At 46.1% G+C, this 16,043-nt stretch overlaps 1 protein-coding gene across 4 annotated transcripts in view; it reads right to left on the bottom strand.

Moving 5' to 3' along the window:
* Nucleotides 1-16,043, bottom strand: part of NEDD9 (neural precursor cell expressed, developmentally down-regulated 9) — a 300,815-nt gene that overhangs the window by 45,299 nt on the left and 239,473 nt on the right. The window contains exon 1 of one of the 4 annotated variants that reach the window (XM_061195713.1): nucleotides 426-593. The exons of the other annotated variants lie outside the window; for them this stretch is intronic. Within the exon in view, the coding sequence (XP_061051696.1) occupies nucleotides 426-437 (12 nt within the window). The 5' untranslated portion in view covers nucleotides 438-593. Of the gene's footprint in view, nucleotides 1-425; nucleotides 594-16,043 lie in introns of those variants that run through there. 4 annotated transcript variants of the gene reach the window in all.

Here is a 16,043-nt window from a genome sequence, read left to right on the forward strand (position 1 = left end):
AACGCTTTAAAGCAAAGGCTGAAAACTGCTTGAAGAGCCAGGCTGAGAGGCTCAGCAGTTCTGATTCCTCTCTTACTACGTCTCCCGGGACAGTGGCGGCCAGGCGCGGGCGCGGAGTGCTGAGCTAAGGCGCGCTCCGCTTGGAGTTAGACACCCTCCGATCTACAGTGGCCATTGCAGCTCCGCCAGACTTTCAGGGGAGGTGGACCGGGTGTGCTGTGAGCTCCCGGCGTGGGTCTTAGAGGCTGGATCTCCGCCTGCCTGCTTGTATGCCAACCCCAGTGACTGAGACCCATCTCAGAACAGAACACAATCGGGCACAGTAGGGGTCCCTGCAGAGGAGCTGTCCTGCAGAGGACACACGGACACACACACACACACAAACACACACACACGGAAACCTTCTGTAAAAGGCACTCTCTTACCTTATACTTCATCTCGGCAGCGGTGAATTGAGGCGTTTTCCTACACTAGTTAGACTGCATTAAGCACTGGCGTGTCCGCCCCTCCATCGAGCGCTGGGCTAATTGAAAGTGAGAACGGCCCGGCTGCAGCCAGTTGTCAGCGCAGCGCGGAACTCCGGCACCGCTACGCCCGCCGAGCCTCTGAGCTCACTGTTTTGATTGAGGCAGGCCGAGCACGGAGCTCATTTGCATACCGCCCCGCCATTGGCTAGTGGGCCAAGGTAATGCGGACGCTCCGCCCACCCTTAACTCCTGAAAACTGACAAAGAACTTGTAATGTGATCATTTCTTTTTACATTGTCAGAAAGGGTGGAAAATAAAGTCAGGAACCTTCCCGAACCTTACTCCACCCCCACCCCCAAAACCCCATGGAAAAGGAGATAAATTCTTTTTAAGCTTAACCCAAATTTTAAAGAAATGGAATTCAGAAAGCAGTCTGACAGTCGCGCTTCCTGTGACCTAGCAACTCCTTCATAAATCCATTTCATTTCAAAGCCGTTCACCTCACAATCTCTACATGAAACAAACTCGGGGAACAAAAGGTTTTCTGTCTCCGGGCCCCTTTTTACTAACTACCCCTGCTGATATCTCTCTCTCTCTTTCTCTCCTCCCTCCCCTCCCCTTTCTTGCGGCTGTTTGCTTTTTTTTGTTCTTTTCAATGTTCAAAGTACTTGCAATGTCAGTCTGCAAGGAGCCAGAATACAATTCTCCCTCAGTGAAAAGGAACTTGGTAGCTCAGGCACCAGGGGTTCCCTGGCCGGCTTCTCACGAGGGCCTCAGAGAGTTGAGTGTCAGCCACATTCAGAGACCTTCTCTGGTTTTGCTGAGGATAAAGGTTAGCTGTGACCTCTTAGATGGGGCTGGCCAGTGCACGCCCTATACATCATCACTGTTCACCAAGTACTGTGTTCTTTGATGGCTGGCATTTCTAGCTCCAGCTTTGAACACTGCAGTTTTTCCTTCTGACCTCTCTCTTGAAGATGACCCATTAACCCACCAACACTTATTATCCAGGGAACAAAAAATGCCCACTGTTTGACGAGCCTAATTTAAAAAACTCAGTCTTTTCCCAGTGAAGCACAGAACATTTGGTTCAACTTCATGCTTTCTATAGAGAGAGAGGATCACCCAGGAGAGAACAGAAATGGTCACCTTCAGCAACTCTTCTGAGGGATGGAGCAGTGAGGGGAAAATTCCGTTTCATGGGACCTCAGGATTGAGACTCGGTGAGTGCAGACAATAGCTGTCCCCGAATGGGAACGACTCCAACCAGACTACACGACTTGGATGGAAAAATCAGCCTTTTTCTCCTGAGTTGGATCAGAATCAGTTTGATATTTTTCCTTCCCAATTCCCAATGGATTAAAATTCTACTTTTATGGGGCTTCCCTGGTGGTGCAGTGGTTAAGAATCTGCCTGCCAATGCAGGGGACATGGGTTCGAGCCCTGGTCCGGGAAGATCCCACATGCCGTGGAGCAACTAAGCCCGTGCGCCACAACTACTGAGCCTGCGCTCTAGAGCCCGTGAGCCACAACTACTGAAGCCCGCGCACCTAGAGCCCGTGCTCCGCAACAAGAGAAGCCACGGCAATGAGAAGCCCGCGCACCGCAACGAAGAGTAGCCCCCACTCGCCACAACTAGAGAAAGCCTGCGCACAGCAACGAAGACCCAATGCAGCCAAAAATAAACAAAACAAAAAATAAATAAATTTATTAAAAAAAATTCTACTTTTATGATCTAAGCAAAAAGAACAGGAGAGCAGCTGTCCTACAAAAGTGGTTTCCGGATACAGGGCTCAGAGTTTAGATCACAGTTTAATGTGGCACCTATTCCCTGGACAGGACCCCCCCCCTCCCCCGACCAAGGTGGTCATAGTGAGGTTGACACACAGGTTTGGGACCTCCACTCGACCTCTTTCCCTCATTTAGCCTTAGAGTGAAAATGAGCCTGAGTGATTTTGCAAGGTCCTTCTGAATACACATTAAGCATGTGACATATCACACTGCAAGGATCTTCCTAAGGGTCCCACAGACTTATGTGAGAGTCTAGCTGGCAGGAAATTGTTTTTGGTGTCTGCCTGGATAAGTCAAAGACCTTCTCATCTGTAAGATGAGTCTTGTGGCCTCCAGGAGATCTAGATAACATTCCTTTGGCTTCCTAAGCAGTAAAGCTGAATCCGCCTTCTGTTTTGTTTGATGAGTACCACTGAATAGTGAACACTATCTCACCCCTTTTTAATGCTTTCAAAGAGTTTCCCAAAGCATATGCTAGGGCTTTTTCTTTCTCTAGGTAAAAGCTTAATTCACACCAAGTGGTTCTCCTGCTTTCCTGTTTCTGTCCTGTACAGAATATACCTGAAAACCTACCTGAAGTTTATTTCAAGGTGGTTTGGGTCATTGTATTGGTAGTTATATAGAGGAAAGCATGAGGGTGTTGGAGTCAGGTAAACGTGTGTTAGAATCTCAACAAATTTCTAACTTCCTAATTTTGGTGTCCTGAAGTGTAAAATAGACAATAATATCAACCTGCTAGCGTTATAATGAGGATTAAATGAGCTAACGTGGATAGAAGTTAATAGTATTTGGCACATAGTAAGACCTTAGTAAATGATGGCTTACTAGTATTATTACATTATTAATTATTATTTTAATATTAAATTTATTATACATTATTTTATTGCTATATCATATAACATTAACATCCTATATCATTATAATATTACTGTTATATGATATAAATTAATTTTAAATTATCATGTTAATTATAACTATTATCACTATTAGACTATTATCGATATTATAAGTGTGGTGGGCATTCAGAAAAACATGGAGGAATCCCCCCATCTCTGTGCCATCCTCTCACCGGGCAGCTTTCTAATTTAACAAATATCAATTCAGAACCAACCACGTGCCATGGCTGTTCTAGGTAGGGAGAATACAACAACAGCCCAGTTAAAGGTCTTACCCTCACAAAGCTTACAGTCTAGTAGGAGTGGAGGACAATAATTAAAGGAATATATAGTACAGTTTTGGTGTGGTAGATGCCATGAAGAAAAATTAAGCAGGAAAAATTGCTAGAGGAAAACAGACCAAGGTGGGTGAAGAGAGTCTTATTTTAGAGCGAGTGGTCATGTAAGCCCCTCTAAGGAGGTAATATTGAAGCAGGAATCTGAACAACATGAGGGATCCACTCAAAGATCTGGGGAAAGAACGTTCCAGACAGAGGAAGTGACCCATGGGAAGGGCCCGAGATACAAGTGAGCTTGGTGTATTTAAGAACAGTGAGCAGTCCAGGATGCCCAGAGAGGGGTACCCAGGGGACGGAGAGAGAGAGCGGTACCCAGGGGACGGAGGGAGAGAGGGGTACCCAGGGGACGGAGGGAGAGAGGGGTACCCAGGGGACGGAGGGAGAGAGGGGTACCCAGGGGACGGAGGGAGAGAGGGGTACCCAGGGGATGGAGGGAGAGAGGGAGGTGGCAGCCGTTTGGATTTGCTCCTGAGTGTGACAGGAAGTCACTGGAACGTTTTGAGCAGGGAATGATATGATCTATTTCTCTGTTTTTACCCTTGGTTTGTTTAAACACTCAGGGACAGTAGACTACTAGTTAAAAAATATTGAGCTCTTTCTTAATGAAGCTGACATAATGCTGATAGCTGTTACTTTATTAGTGTCATCTGCTGTGTTTCCTTCAGAACCCTTTGGGGAAACACAAATGCTCTCCATGAATACAGAAGCAGCACCACCCCCCCCATCTATCACCTGACCTTCTGGATGAAAAGATACTGTTTAAACTGTGCTATATAAACACTGTCGATTGGTTTATGCAGCCACCCTAATGCTCCCATGGGTAGCCTCATAAAATGGGTCAGGACCCCAGGGCTCGGACACTAACCTGTGCTCAGCAGCACTCTCTCGGCCTCCCCAGACGCCCGTGCAGGCCGGAGCAAGGGAAATGGCACAGATGCCATCCAAACCATTTGCCAGCTGCCACTGGGCACTGGTGTGGATACAGCAAAAAATCAGAGAGGATGCTAGAGGGAAGAGAGTCTTCCATCCACAACTTAGGAGGAGCCCATGTGGCTGCTCGCTGAGAGTGAAGGGGAAAGTCAGAGCCTGCGAGGGCAGGAAGCAACCTTGGGAATCATCCAGTCCAGCCCCTGGTAGAGAGGACGGAGCTGCTGCTCTGGGGGTGCCCTGCCCGGGGGGCCACCAGGTTGGATCCTGACCACAGACAGTGCTTTAGGTCAGTCCTCTGTATCTCCTGTCTGATTTATTCCAGCCATTCCTTTTAGTTACCCTGCTTGAAATCTCTCCTTGTTCTGGTCTATGTTCCACATTGCTACCTGCTTAGTTTCTGGAATACAGAGCTGATCACGTTACTACTATGTTTAAAGACCTCCAGGGACACTCCAATGCCTTAAAAACAGGATCCACACGCTTTGGGCTGGACTATAATCGGATCCCACCCTCGCTTTCTGGTCTCATCTCACCTCCCCTCGCAACCCACATCCCACACTGTAGCCACACATTGGGGCGGGGTGGAGGGGCGAACTCGCTGAATCCAAGACGCTTGTACAGTCCTGACTTTGCACGGACGGGTCCTTCTGCCCAGAATGTCCTCCCTTCACTCTTCTGTTATCAAGCCCAGTGCCAACACTCACTCTTTGGTGCTTCCTTGTCTACACCCCCAAGCCTGCCCACCTCGCCTTTTCAGAACGAATCCCTCCCTCCCTGTGCTATGCCCCTATTGTACTTGGACCAGGGCCCTAGCATAAGGCTCTGCCACATTGTATCATGATGATTTGTTGATGTCTGTTTCCCCAGCTTCCAGGTGAGCTGGTATCTTGTTCAACTCTGTGTGCCCTGCAGGCTTATACCTTATAGAAGCTTAAATGCTTTCTGAATGAATGAGTGAGAGGACCCGCGCATCTTCAAAGGACTTGTGTAATCTTGAGGTTCTGCCTGTTGCTTAGGAAGGCAGTGGGGAAACTCGTGGTTGAGTGCGGGAGTGCCGTTTACATTTATTAGACCTGGAGCTAGGATGCACCTCTTCAGAACCAGCTCAAGGCCTGTTGCCAGTCCTGGCTCTTAGACACAGGTCAGTCAGATAACTACGGCTTGTGGGCCGCCTGTTTTTATATGACCTACGAGCTAAGAATAGCTTTTACATTTTTAAATGGTTGGAACAAAATCTAAAGAAGGATAATATTTCATGAGATGTCTATAAATAAAGTTTTATTGGAACAGGCGCACCCATTCATTTACACGTTGTCTGTGAGCTGCACCAGCAGACTTGAGCAGCTGCGACAGAGGTGGTTAAACACTGAAAAGCCGAAAAAATGTATTATCTGGCCCTCCATGGAACAAGTTTGCTGACTCATGCTCCAGAAGAGTGCAAGATATATCCATCCCTGAGTTCAGGTAAGTATAGATTCTGCCACATCCACAGAGAAGCAACATAGAAATACCCACTCCAGAGCCATGTTTTACCATTTTTAGTTTGATACCAATTTCAAAAAAAATCTTCATTGTAACAAAGTTATTGCAAAAAAATAATCCGAGGCAGCAACTTTTCTATTCTACAGGTCTCCAGAAACGTCCCCAAACAAAGATGAGCCATGGAGAGTTTTCTCCTTCAGTCCACTGGCTCATTCAGGTACCAGGCCCTGTGCTGGGCCGTCACAAACATCATTTCTCTTAATATTCATCTAACAACCCTAACGAGGTGGGTCGTAGTGTTCTAGTTTTACACATAACAAAACTGAGACTCAGAGAGGTTCCACAGCTTGCACAAAGGTCCAGGCCAGGGAGTGTCAGGTCTGGCATGTGAACCCAGGCTTTCTGGCTCCCGGGTCTGTGTGTTACACGGCTGCCAGGCTTCCTCTGGGTGCCTTCATTATCTGAGCCCCCATTTGTCAGTTCGATAAATTAGCATCTCTACCCTAGTGGGACTAAGCCTACCTGAGGAACATGTATTGCTCTGGAGTCGTGACTAAGGCTAATAGTGCGCACACACACACACACACACACACACACATCTTACTCACTCATACTTTCAAGCCTGTGTGTGTGTGTGTTGTGTGTGTGTGTGTGTGGTCCCTCTTGCCTAGACGGCCTTCCTTTCATCTCCTGCTTACCTAAATCTCGTTTTCCCCCCAGTTTGCGCCACATCTCCTGCATGGATCCTTTTCTAGAAAATCACTCTATTGTTGATTCCTCCACTGCCCACCCCCGCACCCCGTGTCTTTCATCACCTATGGCCTAGGTCAGGGCTTCCCAAATCTGAGCTCCTTTAAAAACCAGTTGTGGGGCTTCCCTGGTGGCGCAGTGGTTGAGAATCTGCCTGCCAATGCAGGGGATACGAGTTTGAGCCCTGGTCTGGGAAGATTCCACATGCCGCGGAGCGGCTAGGCCCGTGAGCCACAACTACTGAGCCTGCGCGTCTGGAGCCTGTGCCCCGCAACGAGAGGCCGCGACAGTGAAAGGCCCGCGCACCGCGATGAAGAGTGGCCCCCACACCGCGATGAAGAGTGGCCCCGCTTGCCACAACTAGAGAAAGCCCTCACACGAAACGAAGACCCAACACAGCCAAAAATAAAATAAATAAATAAATAAAAAATCCTTCCCTCTATTTAAAAAAAAACAAACCAGTTGTGGATGCTTCAGCTTCTCCCCTTTAAGTTGGATTCCGCAGGCCTTGGAATCTACACATGAGAAAAGATCCTCATAGGATTCTGTATACAGCGTTTTGTGTGTGGTATATCATTTAGTGCTTAGTTATTGCCTTGTACTGTTTCACCCATGAGGGTGCCTCCCCCAGAGTGAGATTTAAAGCAACTTGTAGAAGAGGATCCTGTCTTTCCTTCTGTCATATCCCCTTCTGCACCTGTGTGGGTAACCGCCTCGCATCTATGTCTTCTCAAAGCCCTATGCCTTGTCCACGAGCCCAGCCTTCATCGATGTCAATATGAAAAAAAAAAGCCACTTTTCAGCAGGCAGGGGAAGAACACCTCTCACTCTAGGCAATCGCCCTCGTGTATCTGTTGAGCGGGTCGAGCTCTTGGAATGAATGAAAGTCTGTTATTAGAGAGACGCTCAGAACAGTCTCCAGGCTTCTTCACGTGTGTGGGGTGGAGCTTTCATTCACTTTCCCTCCACTCCTATTTTGGCACAAGAGACCTCATGAAGGCCACCCAAAGCCCACCCATCCTCCCCGCTTTTCACAGCAGTGTCCTAGGAAGAATATCTGTTTTTCTGAAAGAGTTGTTAAAAGCACTGTTTTAACGTTAGTTTCTGCAGATGGAGGGTGGTGTTTACTAAAAAGGCTGTTGACTCATGATCCTTGAATTACTTCTGCTTTGGTTCCTCCCTGACTTATTTCTTGTTTTCGCTCAATGACGAGCCACCTGGGGTGAGGTGGGGCTCTAAAGAGATTAGCAGTGGTTCCTCCAGACCTCTCTTCACCTTCACACATGACATGTGGATTCCCACACTGTGAAGCCTTTACAAGGTCTGACTGCCCCTTTCCACGCAGTCAAGTTTGTAAGTGTGTCACTGTCACCATCCTTTTAAAAGTCCACCACCCTCTCCCCCTTCCCACTGTCCTCTGCCATCCATCCCAGACTCTACGAGGTGGCTTTTAATTTTATCAAGGGTGAAGTGCTAACGCTGAGTGTCTTAGGGCCCTCTGAGTCCTTGGTAAACCCTGCAAGAATACATGTAATACCATGTCACTAACATGCTACAAAGACTCCTGTAAATGGGGCGATTGTTGGCAATACCTTGACTTGATTTTTGAAAAACTTGTGTAGCTGTAAAGTTTCTGATGATATATATATACACCTACATACTACTGATATTATAACTTTAGAATACTTAATTACTACCTTTTGCCCCCACAAAGGACTTAAAAAACGTAACAGATTAAATTATATGTCGAGTAAATCCACTCAGTTCTAGTGAAATATGACAAGCATTTGTGAGGCGCCATCTTAGCATTTAGTGTTTTCTTTATATGAAGGATTTGGGGAAGTTAACTTAGGGGTGAAATAATAAGAAAAGTTAGAAACACGTAATAAAGATTTAGGTTTATTCATCATTATAAATGTGCAAAGGCTTAGATTGCTACTATTTATATGTATCCAGCTGGGCAAAGGAATGAAGTTCAGTAGAACAGAAGGAGTTTTTAACAGTAAAATTGTGCAGGCTGCTGGCAAACGCTCCCTCCTGTTTTCTCCACCCTGAGGTGTTCTATTATTGCACGCTTTAGTTTGTCCAGATAAACAATTTGTTATATGAAACTGCCATGGAAATCTCTTCTGCTGGTAGAAACTTGGACTGTGGGTTTTTACAAAGGTCAAGGTGATCTGCGAAGACCAAATAAGCAGGAGTGCCATGACTGGACGGAAGATGGCCTCTACTTTTCTGAAGGCAGGGTCCAGCACAGTGATATTGCTACATAATATGTATTAAATAAGCAGTGACAAAGGCGCCATGGTTTCCTTCTTGGTAACTTTTGTTCTTCCTTTGTGTATTCTTAAATTTGAAAAGTCTTCCTGACCCCTCCTCGCATACGTAGCACATCACCCTCTAGATGGCAGGACGTGAGATCACGGAGCGTCATGCTAGAGCTTTGCCATCCCCTTCGCACTCTCCACTCTTTGCTACCATCTAGGTGGAATGAGCAGAGAGATTTATGGACTGCGTGCCCTAAATTCCCGGATGGGGCTAGATGTTCTGTTTCCAATCTGCTCCTGAGCTTTACCATTCTCCAGACACACGGGCCGCTAAAAGTCACCCTCCCCATCTGGCATCCAGCGTGACTCCAGGGTGGAGGTGGGTGGGGAAGAAAAGGGGGGGCGGTGTTTCAAACCCCCAACAGTCACTTAACTGGAGGCACAGGGTAAACCACTTCTTTAGGGTTTGGAGATGCATTTTCCCGCCTGGGGCCCAACGAGAGCCCTCTGACCCAGTCCTTCAAGAGCCCCTGCCTTCTGTCCCCCACCGCCCTCATCAGCTGAGGCCAGTGAATGTCCAGCAGGCCCTGTCCCAGGGCATCCGGCCCGTCTGAGCAGCCCAGGCGGCCGCCAGCTGGCGCTGATGAGGGAGTCGAAGGAATCTGAGTAATGCAGGGCCTGGGGTCGGAGTGGGGAGGGCAAGACGGTAGGAATGTGATGTGGGAACGCAGCACACCCGGTGCTGCTGAATCCAAGCTTTTGAAGAGTTTGATTCATTTTAGAAAGCAAACAAAGCACTCCAGCTATCAGCAATCTTTTATTTTGTCTGCCGGAGGAATGCCTTTCCAGCGTGGGCCGGAGACTGGGCGGCTGTGGAGACACCAGCGTCCACCCTTGGCTTGCCGAGCGCGTGTGGATGGCGCATTCCTTCCTGCCCACTGAAGCTGGGAAATAAAAAGCAGCTCTCTCCTCTGTAAGGAGAGCCGAAGAGGAGCCCAGCTAACGAGCAAGCACAGGACGTAAGGGCTCACTCACGCACAGCACTGAGGTTTACAGGTGTTAAGTATGAGTTCCCTTAATTTGCTTAAGTCCTGGCACCCTGTGATTTAGACCAGAAGATGTAGACAAGGGTGGGGAGGCTTTTCTTGAACTTTGATGCCTGCGGTTCTCATGACTCATGCTCTAACCAGCCTGTGGAGATTCTGGTCATAGGAAGGGTCGAGGGTCGGGAGAAGCAGCAAGGCCACGGCCCTCCTGTCCCTAGAAGGTGGAGGCTATGTGCTCCTCACCTTTAGATTTTCCCATCTCAGACTCGTTCTCTATCTTCTAAAGCCAACCCCTGTGCAGTCAGCTCACCAGGAAAAAAATCTTCCCTCCTTACCCCACAGCTCTGTGGTTTTTATCGTCCCCTCTCAAACCCACCCCGGGACTTAGCTCCCCACCTCTCCCTTCTCCCATTCCCACCCCTGATCTTTCCCATCCTGCTCTCTAAAAGAACGTTTCGGCCTTCCTCATCCTAAACACAGATCCACGGTTCTTTGTTCAAAAACCTGGAGGCCAGACGAGTTGTGGAATTCAGAATATTTCAGCCTTTAGAAACAGATTTCGTGTCTATAGGGCATGCTACAAAACTCCCAGTGGGACCTGGGCCAGCATCCTGCACGCAGACTCATTCAGATTTCAGCAGATGTGTGCATATTCATACCACGGTGGGTAAATGAAGACTATGCATCACCTTGGGCCAATCCAGTCAGGTTTTGCTGCCAAATGAGTCATGAAAGAACTCTAGATTTTTATGCTTTGTAATCGTGGGTGGACGAGCCTGGACCACTACCACACTCTCCAGTTCCTCAGGACTCCCCTCTGACAGCTCTCCTTCCGCCAGCACCACACCAAGTGCTCTGCTCTCTCTTTTCCTTGCCACCGCCTGCCAGCGAGCCGCGCAGTCCTGGCCGCCCCCTCCTCTGCCTCTGCCATCCTCTCCAGCCACCTCCATCCTGGGCAGTGCAGCCCAAGCTCTCCACTGTAAAGGACCAGCGTTTTCCATTCCCGAGCCATCACGCACCACTTAAAAATACATTACTAGGGGCTTCCCTGGTGGCGCAGTGGTTGAGAATCTGCCTGCCAATGCAGGGGACACGGGTTCGAGCCCTGGTCTGGGAAGATCCCACATGCCGCGGAGCAACTGGGCCCGTGAGCCACAATTACTGAGCCTGCGCGTCTGGAGCCTGTGCTCCGCAACAAGAGAGGCCGCGATAGTGAGAGGCCCGCGCACCGCGATGAAGAGTGGCCCCCGCTTGCCGCAACTAGAGAAAGCCCTCGCACAGAAACGAAGACCCAACACAGCCATAAATGAATAAAAAAAAAAAAGAAAAAAGAAAAAAAAGAATACCGCTAGAGGCTTCTATGTCCTTAGTAATAAAAAAAAAAAAAATACATTACTAGGAAAATGCAATGAAAAAGACTTAGGAAATACAAGCCTTGTTTGTTGTTGTTATTATTGAACTCATCTGGGATAAAATGACCCCTAATTGCGGTCAGACTGCAAAGTGCTCACTCTCAGTCTCAGTCCCGCTATGGGCCTGGGCAGCGTGCAGCCCGGGGCGGGTCTGCAGATGGCGTTTTGAGGAGCGCGGCTTGAGATCCTCGTCTTCCTTTGCCCAAGTTGGGGGCTTTCCTCGGTCCTTTGCATCCCCTTGCTCACGACATTCTCCCCCACCCCCTGTCCTGAAATGGCCTCCTCCTTCGGCTTCCACAGCGGTGGGCTCTTCTTACTCCTCAGCCTCTCTCACCGATAGGTGCAGTTGGCACCCCTGCCCTCAGTATTCGCGGGTTCCGAATCCACGATTTAACCACCCGCAGATGGTGTAGTATTTTCTGTCCAGTGCTGGTTGAATCCACAGATGCAGACCCCGTGGAGGGAGCATCCTCAGATTCTGGTATCCGTGGGAGGGTCCTGCTGAGGATCCCGAGGGACCACTGCGTTTTAGTCTTCTTTTCAGGCTGGCTTTCCCCAGGGTTGCATCCTTAGCCCTTTTTCTTCTGCATTTTCTCCTTTATCTATCTTATCCTCTCCAATGACTTCTACTCTCGTTTCTGTGTTGATGACAATCACATCCCCTGACCTGTGCTCTGCGTTCCAAACCCTCATTTCCTCCTGCACCCAAATATTCCAAAGGCTTCTCATCAACTCCTCATATTCACAGATTGTGGCGGTTCATTTTATGTGTCAACCTGGCTAGGCCACAGTACCCAGTTATTTGGTCAAATACTAGTCTCGACTGGCTGTGCAGATATTTTTTAGATGAGAATAACATTTAAATCTGTAGACTCTGAGTAAAGCAGATAAGCCTCCATCATGTGGGTGGGTCTATCTAATCAATTAAAGGCCTTAAGAGAAAAAAGACTAACGCCCTTCTAGGGAGAAGGAATTCTGCTCCAGATGGCCTTTAGACTGAGCTGCACCATCACCTCTTCTCTGGGTCTACAGCCTGCCAGCCTGCCCTGCAGATTTTGGACTCATCAGCCTCCACAATTATGTGAGCCAGTTCCTTAAATCAGTCTCTCTCTGGGCATACACACACACACACACACACACACACACACACACACACACACACACTCACACACACATCCTATTGGCCTGTTGGTTCTGTTTCTTTGGAGAAACATGACTAATTGGCATATGAACTTCCCATTGAAACTGTGGCTACTTCTAACTATTCTGTTTCTATTTATGATGCCACCATTGTCCCAGGTGCCTAGAATCAAAAGTTCAAATTGATCTTTTGTTTCTTTTTCCCTCCTCTTCCCACATCCAATCAGCCATGTCAATATTTATGGCATAAATACCCTACTTTCCATTCATCCACGAATGGAGATCCCTAACCACCAGACAGGCCTGGTTTGTCATAGAATGTATCCCCACATTGTCCACAGTGATTGGTCCAAGAAATTGGCATGTGACCCAGAGAGAGTGACTCTGAGATCTTCTTTGAGATTTTTTTTTTTAAGTGACAATTTTCTTTTTAATATCTGTATTGGAGTATAATTGCTTTATATTGTTGTGTTAGTTGCTGCTGTATAACAAAGTGAATCAGCTATATGTATACATACATCCCCATATCCCCTCGCTCTTGTGTCTCCCTCCCACCCTCCCTATCCCACCCCTCTAGGTGGTCACAAAGCACCGAGCTGATCTCCCTGTGCTATGTGGCTGCTTCCCACTAGCTATCTATTTTACATTTGGTAGTGTATATATGTCCATGCCACTCTCTCACTTCGTCTCAGCTTACCCTTCCCCCTCCCCATGTCCTCAAGTGCATTCTCTACGTCTGCATCTTTATTCCTGTCCTGCCCCTACGTTCCTCAGAACTTTTTTTTTTCTTAGATTCCATATATATGTGTTAGCATACGGTATTTGTTTTTCTCTTTCTGACTTACTTCACTCTGTATGACAGACTCTAGTTCCGTCCACCTCACTACAAATAACTCAATTTCGTTTCTTTTTATGGCTGAGTAATATTCCATTGTATATATGTGCCACATCTTCTGTATCCATTCATCTGTTGATGGACACTTAGGTTGCTTCCATGTCCTGGCTATTGTAAATAGTGTTGCAATGAACATTGTGGTACATGACTCTTTTTGAATTATGGTTTTCTCAGGGTATATGCCCAGTAGTGGGATTGCTGGGTTGTATGGTAGTTCTATTTTTAGTTTTTTAAGGAAACTCCATACTGTTCTCCATAGTGGCTGTATTAATTTACATTCCCACCAACAGTGCAAGAGGGTTCCCTTTTCTCCACACCCTCTCCAGCATTTATTGTTTGTAGATTTTTGGATGATGGCCATTCTGACTGGTGTGAGGTGATACCTCCTTGTAGTTTTGATTTTCATTTCTCTAAAGATTAGTGATGTTGAGCATCCTTTCATGTGTTTGTTGGCAATCTGTATATCTTCTTTGGAGAAATGTCTGTTTAGGTCTTCTGCCCATTTTTGGACTGGGTTGTTTGTTTTTTTGATATTGAGCTGCATGAGCTGCTTATATATTTTGGAGATTAATCCTCTGTTAGTTGCTTCGTTTGCAAATATTTTCTCCCATTCTGAGGGTTGTCTTTTCATCTTGCTTACAGTTTGCTTTGTTGTGCAAAAGCTTTTAAGTTTCATTAGGTCCCATTTGTTTATTTTTGTTTTTATTTCCATTTCTCTAGGAGGTGGGTCAAAAAGGATCTTGCTGTGATTTATGTCATAGAGTGTTCTGCCTATGTTTTCCTCGAAGATTTTTATACTGCCTGGCCTTACATTTAGGTCTTTAATCCATTTTGAGTTTATTTTTGTGTATGGTGTTAGGGAGTGTTCTAATTTCATTCCTTTACAGGTAGCTGTCCAGTTTTCCCAGCACTGCTTATTGAAGAGTCTGTCTTTTCTCCATTGTATATTCTTGCCTCCTTTATCAAAGATAAGGTGACCATATGTGCGTGAGTTTATCTCTGGGCTTTCTATCCTGTTCCATTGATCTATATTTCTGTTTTTGTGCCAGTACCATACTGTCTTGATTCCTGTAGCTTTGTAGTATAGTTTGAAGTCAGGGAGCCTGATTCCTCCAGCTCCATTTTTCTTTCTCAAGATTGCCTTGGCTATTCGGGGCCTTTTGTGTTTCCATACAAATTGTGAAATTTCTTGTTCTAGTTCTGTGAAAAATGCCACTGGTAGTTTGATAGGGATTGCATTGAATCTGTAGATTGCTTTGGGTAGTATGGTCATTTTCACAATGTTGACTCTTCCAATCTAAGAACATGGTATATCTCTCCATCTGTTTGTATCATCTTTAATTTCTTTCATCAGTGTCTTATAGTTTTCTGCATACAGGTCTTTGGTCTCCTTAGGTAGGTTTATTCCTAGGTATTTTATTCTTTTTGTTGCAATGGTAAATGGGAGTGCGTCCTTAATTTGTCTTTCAGATTTTTCATCCTTAGTGTATAGGAATGCAAGAGATTTCTGTGCATTAATTTTGTATCCTGCTACTTTACCAAATTCATTGATTAGTTCTAGTAGTTTTCTGGTAGCATCTTTAGGATTCTCTACATATAGTATCATGTCATCTGCAAACAGTGACAGTTATACTTCTTCTTTTCCGATTTGGATTCCTTTTATTTCTTTTTCGTCTCTGATTGCTGTGGCTAAAACTTCCAAAACTATGTTGAATAATAGTGGTGAGAGTGGACAACCTTGTCTTGTTCCTGATCCTAGTGGAAATTGTTTCAGTTTTTCACCATTGAGAACGATGTTGGCTGTGGGTTTGTCATATATGGCCTTTATTATGTTGAGGTAGGTTCCCTCTATGCTTAATTTCTGGAGAGTTTTTATCATAAATAGGTGTTGAATTTTGTCAAAAGCTTTTTCTGCATCTATTGAGATGATCATATGGTTTTTCTCCTTCAATTTGTTAATATGGTGTATCACGTTGATTGATTTGCATATATTGAAGAATCCCTGCATTCCTGGGATAAACCCCACTTGATCATGGTGTATGATCCTTTTAATGTGCTGTTGGATTCTGTTTGCTAGTATTTTGTTGAGGATTTTTGCATCTATGTTCATCAGTGATACTGGTCTGTAGTTTTCTTTCTTTGTGACATCCTTGTCTGTTTTTGGTATCAGGGTGATGGTGGCCTCGTAGAATGAGTTGGGGAGTGTTCCTCCCTCTGCTATATTTTGGCAGAGTTTGAGAAGGATAGGTGTTAGCTCTTCTCTAAATGTTTGATAGAATTCGCCTGTGAAGCCATCTGGTCCTGTGCTTTTGTTTGTTGGAAGATTTTTAATCACAGTTTCAATTTCTGTGCTTGTGATTGGTCTGTTTCTATTTTCTATTTCTTCCTGATTCCGTCTCGGAAGTTGTGCTTTTCTAAGAATTTGTCCATTTCTTCCAGGTTGTCCATTTTATTGGCATATAGTTGCTTGTAGTAATCCCTCATGATCCTTTGTATTTCTGCACTGTCAGTTGTTACTTCTCCTTTTTCATTTCTAATTCTGTTGATTTGAGTCTTCTCCCTTTTTTTCTTGATGAGTCTGGCTAATGGTTTATCAACTTTGTTTATCTTCTCAAAGAACCAGCTTTTA

Source organism: Eubalaena glacialis, chromosome 7 (genome assembly GCF_028564815.1).
Source record: "Eubalaena glacialis isolate mEubGla1 chromosome 7, mEubGla1.1.hap2.+ XY, whole genome shotgun sequence".
Lineage (NCBI taxonomy): Eukaryota > Metazoa > Chordata > Mammalia > Artiodactyla > Balaenidae > Eubalaena > Eubalaena glacialis.